This window comes from Echinops telfairi, unplaced genomic scaffold (assembly GCF_000313985.2).
Source record: "Echinops telfairi isolate 266 unplaced genomic scaffold, ASM31398v2 ScPeMD7_12;HRSCAF=54, whole genome shotgun sequence".
Taxonomy (NCBI): domain Eukaryota; kingdom Metazoa; phylum Chordata; class Mammalia; order Afrosoricida; family Tenrecidae; genus Echinops; species Echinops telfairi.
Genome location: NW_022103909.1, coordinates 2,160,857 through 2,172,302, shown reverse-complemented (window position 1 = coordinate 2,172,302; position 11,446 = coordinate 2,160,857). Strand labels below are relative to the sequence as shown.

Here is an 11,446-nt window from a genome sequence, read left to right as displayed (position 1 = left end):
AATGATGGCAACATATGTACAAAAATGCTTGATACAATTGATTTTTATAAGAGTTGTAAGAGCCCTCCAATAAATGATCTTAAAAAAAAAAAAAAGATGTTTCCTTGGACTTCATGGGTTTTCACCCCACTTCCCATTCCTCTCCACTTGCTTCCCTTCCTCCCACCCTGCAGATCTCCTCTCAGACATCACTCCTACCACAAACCCCTCCCTCACCACCACCCACCACCGGAGATGAGGTGCCTTCTCTGTGTAGCTCACAGCACCCCACCCTGTCCTTAGGTTAACACTCTAACACACTGTGTTATAGTGATCTGATTATAGATATACACTTATGTTCATTTTATTTTTCTCCTACTAAACCAAAATCCAAACTCACTGCCATCGAGTTGATTCCAACTTACAGCGACTTTATAGGACAGGTTAGAACGGTCCCTGTGGGGGTCTTCAGACTCTAACTCTTGACAGTGTAGAAAGCCTCATCTTTTTCCCATGAAGCAGCTGGTGGTGTTGAATGGCTGACCTTGTGGTTCAGCAGCCCACACAGAGCCCACTATACCACTTTAGGGAAATTATAGTGAAGGAGTAGGCATAGTCTCTACCCTTGTGAAGAGCTCTGGTGGCCTTGTGGGTTGTGTATTGTGCTGCTAACTACAAGGTCAGCTGTTTGACACCACCAGCTGCTCCATCAGGGAAAGATGAGGCTTTCTACTCCTGTGAAGAGTTTCCGTTTTGGAAACTCATGAGGGCCGTTCTCCCCTGTCCTGTAGCGTCTGTACCAGTTGGGAGAAGGTTGCTTGACTCCAAGGTAGTGGGTTGGGCTTGGCTTTTGGCACTGAGGGCCTCGAAAGACAACAAAGGGGCTTTTCCTTCCTTACTTAATTTTTTTTTTCTGAGACTCTAGGGTAGGAAAGGAGATGGGTTAGTGTCTAACTCTCCAGTTTAGGGCTTTAGAGTATTACCCATTTAGAAGCTGATTTGGGAAAGTTGGGGTTCAGGGAAAGAGATTTGCCTGACCTGACCTCCAAGGATTTATTAATTATTTGCTGATCACTGAGGACACACTTTGTTAGGACATGTATAGGGTATGAAGGCTCACTGCACACAATGCTTTTCAAATGGTTGAGTACTGACTTGTTAGAAGTCAACTTTCTCCCAAGGGGAAAGCTGCGGCGTTCTCTTTCCATCGAGAGGGACAGTCTCAGAAACCCACAGGCAGCTCGACCCTGTCCAATAGGGTCGCTGTCAGTCAGCATCAACTCGAGGGTGCTGAATTTGGTTTTGGTTTGTTGGTAGAATGTGAAATTACAGTTATAATTAAAAAACAAAAACACAGAAGCAATTTGTTTTAGTTATAAATGTGTGTGGCTGGGTCTTGATTTAAAATATAATATTTACTGTGATGAGGATCTTTAAAAAGAACCTTTGCAAGGCCCTTTGTGCTTAAGTGCTTAGCATTTATGTTATACAATGAGAGTTGAATGAGTGAATGTCTAGCGATATGCCTGCCTTCAAGAAATTATATTAGAATATTCGAGGAAAAGGTAAATATAGGAAATATAGGAAAATATAAGAAAAGGTAAATATCATAGGCTTTACAATACTAATTTTAAGCCCAAACCAAATCAATAATGTGAACGCATTGAAGGGGTTGGGGACAGAAAAGAACTCCAAAAACATACAGTGTTGAAATATCTGACTTGGGGGATTTTAGTCATCACAGGTGAGTGAGCCCACTGACCTGGGAACTGGGAGCCGGGACACCTGATTTAGTTCCGTTAATGAATGGTGAGACTTTGAGCAAATCCCTGAATCTCTGAATCACTTAGTCTCAAATCAATTGTCTAATTTGTAAAATTGGACTGCTCCAAGAGCCCCTCCTGGCACACTGGAAGACCAGATGAGACCCTACATTTTAAGGGTGCTCTGCAAACTGCAATACAACGCTGAAGATAAAGGAAGGAATGGCTGACTGGGCTGAAGGGAGCACCGTCATCATTGTAGTGGTTCCTTAGCCAAGTAATAAATATCTGTCAAGCTAATAAGATCTGTGTCAGAAGAAGTCAGGCCAGAGTGCTCCATGGAGGCAAGGATGGCAAGACTCTGTCTTATGTGCTCGGACATATTGTCAGGAGAAGGGCATCGTGTTCGATAAAGTGGAGGGGTGACAGAAAAGAGGAGTTGCCTCAGTGAGATGGATGGACACAGTGGCTGCCTCAATGGGCTCAAGCAGGGAACAACTGTGAGGACGGGGCAGCACCGGGCAGTGCTGCCTTCTGTGCTGCATGGGGTCATGATGAGTCGGCTGACTTGACGGTTGAGGGCTTTTCGTCACAATGGCACACTCTGGTGGTGTAGCAGGTTACATATTGACCTGTTAACCACGAAGTCTGGGGTTTAAATCCATCCACTGCTCCACAGGAGAAAGATGAGGCTGTCTGCTCTTGGCAAGATTTAGTCTCTGAAAACCCAAAGGACAGCCCTATTCTATGAGTTGGTATCGATTCATCGGCAGTGATTATGATTATTTTTTTACAAAGCTCTCCCTTCTAGATGCTTTTCCAACTATTGTTGCTATATTCTGTAGAATGTTAACTCCCTAAGAAAGTAGTCTTGGCATCGACGAAACATACAACTCTCCTCTAGTTCTTTAATGCTCCCTCCACCCCACTGTCATGACCACAATTCTACCTTATAAATCTGGCTAGAGCAGAGCATGTACACTGGTACAGATACGAGCTTGCAACCCAGGAAATCCAGGACAAATCAACCCCTCAGGGCCAATAATGAGAGTCATGATACCAGGAGGGTAAGGGGAATGTGGAGGAGAAAGGGGGAATTGATCACAATGATCTACATATAACCCCCTCCCTGGAGGATAGACAACAGAAAAGTGGGTGAAGGGAGACAGCGGTCAATGTAAGATATAAAAAAAACCAAACAAATTATCAAGGGTTCATGAGAGAGGGAAGGTGGGAGAGGGAGGGGAAAAATGAGCTGATACCAAGGGCTCAAGTAGAAAGAAAATGTTCTGAAAATGATGATGGCAACAAATGTGCAAATGTGCTCGACACAATAGATGTAAATAAATATGGCTTGTGAGAAGAGCGGTAAGAGTCCCCAATAAAATGATTACCAAAAAAAGAATAGTAATAAAAGAAAGTCGTCTTGGGCTATCTAGTTTCGCTCCACCTCAGCATTGACCCAGAGGCAGCAGGCCCTTGACGGATACTTTTGAGTGAAGCAAGCCAGGAAGGCAAAGACTTAGGCGTCAGCCAGTTTTGGAAGGAACCCTGGTGGCGGAGTCGTTAAGCACGTGGTTGCTGAGTGCAGGGAAGAAAGCTGCCGGCAGTCTGCTCCTGTAAAGGTTCTGTGGCCTTGGAACCTCGTGGGGACATAGGGTTGGGGCACTTGGGATGGACTTGATGGCACAACACAGTGGCCTCTCACTTATCGAGCCTCCGTTTTAACTAAAGGGATGAGCTCAAGTTCTGCGTGGAGTCTGCGGACCGGAAAAAGCGAGGGAAGGTGTACAGCCCCAACAGTACCTTGTGCAAGGGGGAGTTTGAGAATCCCCAGCTGTTGCCCTAAAAAGTTTCCCCAAGTGGGTGTTACTGGCCACTGGAGGGCTCAGGAATGATGGGGGTTAGGCGTGGGGGCTGCAAAAGCAGATACCTACACTTTACCCTGGATTAGGGACTGGATCATAAAAGTTTTTAATTGCCAGAGGGGTGCTGAGTAATTTCCCCCCCTGAAAATTGGGAGTAGGTTTGGGAACCTATGCCAACAGTTGCCCTGAAGGGAAGGGAAGTTAAAGGTAAAACAATCTGTGGAGAAAACCCCTACAGAGGTAACAGGTGCCCAAGGAAGGGCTGAGACACAGGCACTCGCGGGCACCGGTGGTGGTGGAGGGCACCCTTCGTTTTGTGGGCAAAGTGACAGCACAGAAGTAACTGCGGGTGGAATAGACACAAGGTTGCTCAGAGGTTCGAGTCTAATTCAGGAAGGAATAACGTGAGCTGGAGCCGAGAGCACGTCTTCATGGAGTTGACAACGTTTGGCTTGGAAGAGAAAGGTTTGAGCAAGATAGTTTACACAGAGAAATCTGTACAAATCTTTGGCCTTCCTGGAAAAACTGCCAAGGTGAGATAACCTTGAGCTGGATGTGTGTAGGTGACAAAAGGTTGCAGGGACTGGTCGACTGGCTCTGCCTCCCAGCGCCGGGGAGAAAACGTGCAGCTTCCAGACAATACCTGGGCTCGGTTTTTCCGCCCCGGAAGGACGGTGGAGGACGGAGGGCGAGAGAGGGCGGGGCCAGCAAAGTGGGCGGGACCACGCGGGCCCGGCTGATAGCGACTGGAGGCCAAGTGAAGGGGCGGGGTTTCCGGCTCTAGCGGCGCTCCGGCGTCGGGTGACGCACGGCGGACGAGTCGTCACGTGACACGGAAGTGACTCCGAACAGGAAGAGGACGAAAAAAATAACCGTCCGCGACGCCGAGCCGAACCAGACCCGCAGGCACCATGAACAGCAAAGGTAAAGCTAGGGGACGACTCCGGCCGTCGGGGGGAGTAGTGCTGACCCGGAACGAGCGGGCTCCGAGCTCAAGATCACCGAGCGCCGGGGCTGGGGCGCGCTGCGTTGCGCCCCTCTGCCGGCTGCAGCCCGGGGCTGCGCCCGATGCCTTCGTCATTCCCTAACCGCGGCTGCTCGCTCCCTCCTTCCCGACCCTTCCTCCCTTAAACTCTGTGGCGCAGTTTGGAGCTGCGGGCTGGGGATGGGTGGGGGGGGGGCGGTAGAGGAAGGCATGTTATGATGTGCATCTACAGGAGCAAATGGGGAGCCGGAGCAAGGATTTGGGTAAGCCAATGGAGAAGCGGCGGGGGCGGGACGGCGCGCCACACTCCGGAACTACCGGCAGCCTCCCGGGTTTAACTAATGAGGTGCTGGTGTTGGTGGCCTTGGCCGGCGCCTGCGAGGCTGCCTTTCCTCCGATCTTCACACCACATCGCCCTTCGCAGTTCGGGCCAGAACTCTCCCTGTAACCCGCCCCCCCGATCGTACTAGTTTGTCAGAACAAAACCTCCCAGCCGCCTTACCCCAAACTTTCCCCATCCTACGTCTCGGAACCATCACTTTTAGCCCTCCATCCTTTCCCCGGTTTTGCCATTGACTTTCCAGCGTCCACTGTGTATTTGTGAGACGACCTTGACCAGAAAGCTGTGAGGTGAACCGTCATAACCTTACACCCAGCCTTGTAGAGACTACCCAGGGTGCACCCTCGAATGATAGCCTCAATCCTAGGGATCGATGCCTAGATCCTGGAGCATAGTGCGATTCTTGGCCAATTGGAATCCAGCCCTTTGGGGTCTAAGTATGCAGAGAGAGCGTGCATTTTCTTGGCGTCGCCGCAGCCTGCACCCCTCCTCCCCACCCAATCAGCCCCTCCAGCGGTCTGCCCGCAAATCCCTCCTCCTCTCTCCAACATGCCCTGCTCCATTTTGGTAGCTCTGCAGGGGAGGCAACACACTTTTCTTTTGGTTTGTTTTTGTGTCTTCCAGGTCAATATCCAACGCAGCCGACCTACCCAGTGCAGCCTCCCGGGAATCCAGTGTACCCTCAGACCTTGCATCTTCCTCAGGCTCCACCCTATACCGATGCTCCACCTGCCTACTCAGAGGTGTTTCCATTTGACTAGAGCTAGTTGGGAATGTTTGGTGGCCAGTTTTCAGTTCTCTGTGAAGTCTGATCCTGTATTTTGCTCTTCACAAACCCAAGAACGCTGCAGTTCCTGTTGGGTTTGGGAAGGCAGGAGCTTATTATTTGTCTCTTGGCACAGGCTGAGGTTAAGATGAGTTTGCGTTCTTAGAGCCTAGCATAAGAGCCCACAGGAAGTAGAACTGGGAAACACCAAGGGGCCCTGGGATTGTAACCCATACCAGGATTGACTCACTAGCAAGATTTGAAGTAGGCATGGCATAGAGTAACACCTTCTGCTCTCCTGTTTCTCTCCAGCTCTATCGTCCGAGCTTTGTGCACCCAGGGGCTGCTACAGTCCCCACCATGTCAGCGGCATATCCTGGCACCTCCCTGTATCTTCCCATGGCCCAGTCTGTGGCTGTGGGGCCTTTAGGTTCCACTATCCCCATGGCTTACTACCCAGTTGGGCCCATCTACCCACCTGGTTCGACAGTGCTGGTGGAAGGAGGGTATGATGCAGGTGCCAGATTTGGAGCCGGGGCCACAGCTGGCAGCATCCCTGTGAGTATCCCTTTATCAGGGAAAAATGCAGCCCCTTCTGTGTATTTCAATTTTCAGGAATAGCTGTATTCACACTCTCACCATCCCCAGATAAGAGCGCTCAGTCTTGGTACAACTACTAACCTCAGGTAGTCTGGGCAAAAGCAGTTGAGGGCAAAAGGGTGGCAGGCCAGTACTATCTGGAACATTCTCAGTTGACCAGAGTTTTTGTTGTCCTCCCTCATGAGCAAACTGGTCTAGCGAACACTTCATTCTGTAAGCATCGGCATCTGGGAGCCCTGGTTTAAACAGCACAATACAAAGTCCCTCTTAGGTAGCTTTGAGAAAGAGCAGATAATTGGCCATATTTGTTTTGCAGCACTAGGGAGTTTTGTTCTTAAGCCTTCTACCTCAGTTCCCTGTGGGGTTTAAAGCTTGAAGGGTGGTCCTGGTTAGGATCCTCTACTATGCTAGAGATTAGAATGGTGCCCCCAGGATTCTGTGGGAAAATGTCCAAGGACCCCGTGAAGAGAGTCACCAACTTGGTACCCTATCCTTGCTTTAGTAATGTGGGTGGGAGTGGCTTCCTAACCTGAAGATAGCTGACTGTAGGCCTACTACCCATGTGTATTAGAAGGTATCCGTAGGCATCTCTGAATCTTCCTGAGGGGGCTTCAAGTTCATGGAAAAATGGAATTTAAAGCCAATGTAACTTTGCCACACATTTCAAGCCCCCCTGGGATGGACCTGATGAAAAACCCCAATTGGGGGCAGAACTAGCTCCTCAAAATGCTGTTGAACTGCATCTTACTGCCCTCTTCTCAGGCCCTCTGGTTGACCTGTGCCCTCTGATTCTTGTCCTTTCCTTTCAGCCTCCTCCCCCTGGATGCCCTCCGAATGCCGCTCAGCTGGCAGTCATGCAAGGAGCCAATGTCCTTGTAACTCAGCGGAAGGGGAACTTCTTCATGGGGGGCTCAGATGGTGGCTACACCATCTGGTGAGGAGCCAGGGCCGCGTCTGTGCCGGGGAAGACATCACATACCGTCAGCACTTCTCACAATGTAACTGCTTTAGTCATATTAACCTGAAGTTGCAGTTTAGACACATGTTGTTGGGGTGTCTTTCTGGTGCCCAAACTTTCAGGCACTTTTCAAACTTAATAAGGAACCATGTAATGGTAGCAGTACCTCCCAAAAGCATTTTGAGGCCGGGGAGGTCTCCATTCATCAAATGAATGTGGGTGAAAGAACCCTACGGAGACTCCTTGGCTTCCTCCGGAGTCCTACTGTACTATACTATACTGGTCTTTGCTTTTAGTCATGAAACATCCAAATTAGGTTTGGAGGGGAACTTTGATCTTCCTAAGAATTAAAGTTGCCAAATTACTTTGATTGGTCTTTAATCTCCTTCAAGTCTTTGATTTATATTACTTGCTATAAATGAAACGCATTAGTTGTCTACCTTTTCCTTTCTACCCCCGGTCTCCTGCCCCTGCTGCCAATCTCCATCGAATCAATGGTGCAGGACAGAAAGCCTCTCCTCGCCCTTCTCCCTACTTGTCATCTTTGAAATAGTCATTCACCAGGATCCTCTGAAACCCCCTCTGCTCCAAGCACGGACCCCATTAACTTCTGCTTTCCATTCTCAGGCGAGACTGGAGAGTGTCATGCAGATCATTTTTTAAGGGGGCGTGGGGTGCTTCTCATAGGCTGCCTCTGCATGAGAGAACCGAACCCCAATGTGCTGTGGTGCCAGAAAGCCAGTGAGGCTGTGTTTGAACCAAGGCTAGCGATGCTGACCAGACTGTAGCCAAGTCGGCTTCGATGGGAATGAGCGGGGAAGAGAAGGGTGCCCAGTGATGTGGAGCCAAACTAAGGGGAGTTTTGAGGTCCAAAACACCAGTTCCCATTTATTGTCAAGAATACCCGATACAGCCACTCCTGGCTCCCCAAAGTCCCTCCGCTGGGTTAATGGGGTCACATTATGAATGCCTCACTATGTCCAGTCTCATTAGGGTGAAGAATATTTCAGGGATCCTTAATTTTTTTTCTTTCTGAAATTGGATCTTATCATTTCAGTTCATCAAAATTTGTGTTCTGTACATGTGATGTTCGACTGTACCATTGACTGTTATGGAAGTTCAGCGTTGTATGTCTCTCTACACTGTGGTGCACTTAACTTGTGGATTTTTTTATACTAAAAATGTAGAATAAAGACTATTTTGAAGATTTGAATAAAGTGATGAAGTTGCATTACACCGCACTCCAAGGACACTTTCCTCCCGTGCTGCTCCCGGCGCTGCTCCCGGTGGCTCCTCCCCGAGGACCATTCCGATGGGTCCTGCTTTTTCCCCCCTGGGTTCTTCCGCCTGGGAAGTAAAGGCTGTGGTGGGAGTGCAGGGTCTGACCATTTTCAGGAGTTCCACTCTAGGTGTTTAACTGTTCTCCACTCTCCTCCTCAAAGCGCTTTCGTATTCTTCAAAACCCCATTGTGCTATGGAATTCAGAACCTAAACCTAGAAATTGGGAATGATCATGGCTCAGGGGAGGCTAAACGAACTCGGCTCTCAAGACCGTGTTTGTCCCAACTCCCCCCGTTCTGAGTATTCTGGAAACTTCCTTAGGGTTCTTCCTGCTCGGGCAGGTATCTCTTCAAAGGTGATGTCGAAGAGTTGAAGTGGGCTACGATGAGAAATAAAAGTGCTTATTTCATGTATGAGAATCTGATTTCTGTCTCAACGAAAACATTTAATCTGGATAAAAACCGTACAAGTTAGAGGGTGGCTGGGGAATGTGGGAAGGTAGGGCTCCCCGTGGCCCCGTTCATCAGGTCAAGTCTCCATCATGGTTGGCCCCTCCTGACAGTCTCGCCTTGGCCTGTTTTCCAGCCTCTGGGAAGATGGGAAGAACTGGGCACCAGATCTAGTTGGGGCTATCTCTAGGGGACCAGGAAAGGGACACAGTAGAGCAGCTACTAACTCTTAGGTCACTCTCCCCAACCTGAGAACAAAATGCAGACAGTGGGGCACAAACTCAGTGTTACCAGGTCCAAGCACACGCCTCACCCTAGCTAGTCTGTCAGTCAGACACCAGCTGTATTATGAAGCCAGGCTAAAGACAAGCTGCTTTCTCCATGTCCCTGGTGCCGATGCCGCTGACATTTGGGCCGGTGTTCTGGCGGGAACTTTGAGCTGCCCACATCCAGCAATGCTGCTTACTGGCATCAGAGGAACCGCTCACCTAATCAACAGTCAAGCTCCCTGGGCCACCAGCAGGCGTTAGATGAAATATTCCTCCTTCTCCTTGCCCTTGACGGGCTCGCTTTCCATCTGGAGGGTGGCACTGGGCTCGCCACCTGCAGGCTCGTAGGTGACGTAGCTGCCTTTGTTCTTGTACAGGTAAAAGAAGATCAGGACCACCACCGAGAGCAGGGTGAGGAAGACCACAGTGATGACCACTTGGGAAGGAGAGGGGAAAGGAGAGGATCAGGATTGAGGCAGTCTCAGTCATTCCCTGGGCCACCCCCATTCCTCCCCCTTTTCCACGAGAAGCCGCCTGTTGTAAAGAACCTGGTGTCCACTTCCACAGCCATGCTCCCTCCCAAAGCCCAGCTTCCACGGGACAGGGTATCTGGTCCCTTGGGGCTGACGCAAAGGCCAAGGACTTTGATTTCTGGTATAACAGAACTCCCTCCCAACCAGCTCCTGATAATTATGAAAGAAACGGAGGAGGGGGATCGGAAATGGCTTATCCCAACTGCCTGTAAGCGTTTCTCTGCTCCCTCCCTCTTCCTCACCCACTGCAACAGGCCACACAGATCATTCATCCCTTCCCCTGTCTCCTCGAGTGTAGCAACCATATGTATCCAGCTCTATTTGTGGTCACCGCCTAACCTATCATTTACCGCCAGGCCCTTTCAAGGTCTCTATAACCCTGTCTGTCTAAGATAGTCCGCATGCCAAAACAAGCCCATTGATGGATTCGGTCCCTAATGTGCTGTTCTGGTCTGGAGGGAACCCTAGCTCATCACACTGGGTTTCCAGTCGTCTCTGGAGCGAGAGGATTATCCCGCCTCCCCTGTCCCTAAAGGTCCCTGGGATTTTGGGTTGAGATGCTGTTACCTGCAATGAGTGCTGTGCTGGCCTCAGCTTCTGGGGACAAGGCTTCAGTGGCCCGCAGGATCGGGGTGGTTAGCAGGTCCGCCCCTGGGAAGTTCAGAGAAGTGGAAAAGGTTGAGGGGGTTCAATTCTTCTATGCAGATGCTCACTCTTCACGTCCTTCCCTGTTTAAAAGTTTACCCTTGCACTCTGCCCTGGACTGAATGGTCACTCGCACTCCCCCAGCCCGGAAGTACATAAAACGCATGTCCAGTTGGCTGGGCCATGATCCTCAGTGGTTTGGCAGGTGGTATGGATGTAATGCCGTCATTTAGCCAATGAACAATGACATTATCATCATTCACGAGGTGCTCTGATGCGATCAGCCAAATCAGGTGCTAGGGGGAGCTGCTGCACCCTGACTGAGATCATAGCCCCAAGCTGAGGTAAGGGGTGTGGCCGGCATCACTTTTTACCTTAAGAGACAAGAAAGAAGAGAGAAGGAGGGATGGGACCATCAAAAAAGAAAGAGTCCGGAATGGGATGCGTTCTTTGGGACTAAGGTCCCTGCACTAAGAACCCCTTAGCCTCTGGGGAAGACAGATGCTGAAGGTAGTTGCCTTAGGGAAGTGGGGTCTGCAGAGATTGAAAGGAGATGGGACCTTCCCGCAGAGCTTGAGACACACAGGGAGACAAAGTGCCTTCTCTTACAGCTCAGCCGTCTAGCCTCCCGAGTGGTGGCAGAATACATTCCTTGTTTGCTGAAGTCACCACTTGCGGTGTTTCTATGATAAGAGCACTAGATAAACATGGATAATAGAGGAGAAAATTAACCAGCACCCAAAGACAACGGACACGTTGTTGGATTTCTCTAACAAATTAGTTGCAAGCCTGGGCTCTAGTGTTGTGCCCTTTGCTAACGCTGTGACCTTGGAACGTGACCTAACCCTTCAAGGCATCCTTTTCTCAGAAAACTGGCAGTAACCTACTTCACAGAGTGGTCAAGGCAGCTAAGTAACTCATTAAGAGGTAGATATGCATCATTTTACATAAATGAGATAGAATGATGAACATAGATACTATACAATGTTTGACTTAATATTTTATGGCAG

The 11,446-nt window shown here is 49.6% G+C and overlaps 2 protein-coding genes across 3 annotated transcripts in view; one reads left to right on the top strand and one right to left on the bottom strand.

Annotated features, from left to right (window-relative positions):
* The first annotated feature begins 4,439 nt into the window (after window positions 1-4,439).
* On the top strand, window positions 4,440-8,493 carry DAZAP2 (DAZ associated protein 2). Of its 2 annotated transcripts, none has more exons than XM_045287335.1 (4): window positions 4,440-4,534; window positions 5,560-5,678; window positions 6,014-6,182; window positions 7,111-8,493. In XM_045287335.1, the coding sequence occupies exons 1-4, from the start codon at window positions 4,522-4,524 to the stop codon at window positions 7,470-7,472; spliced, it is 663 nt and encodes a 220-aa protein (XP_045143270.1). In that variant the 5' UTR covers window positions 4,440-4,521; the 3' UTR covers window positions 7,473-8,493. The 2 variants fall into 2 exon arrangements, with proteins under 2 accessions (XP_045143270.1, XP_004711429.1); XM_004711372.2 differs by having other exon boundaries at window positions 6,014-6,259; window positions 7,111-7,325.
* A 471-nt stretch (window positions 8,494-8,964) lies between these two features.
* The window catches only part of LOC101642591 (small cell adhesion glycoprotein), a 25,275-nt gene continuing 22,793 nt past the window's right edge, over window positions 8,965-11,446 (bottom strand). The window contains exons 2-3 of the mRNA XM_045287336.1: window positions 10,359-10,442; window positions 8,965-9,694 (exon numbers count right to left, since the gene is read on the bottom strand). Of these exons, the coding sequence (XP_045143271.1) occupies window positions 9,516-9,694; window positions 10,359-10,442 (263 nt within the window). The 3' untranslated portion in view covers window positions 8,965-9,515. The remainder of the gene's footprint in view (window positions 9,695-10,358; window positions 10,443-11,446) is intronic.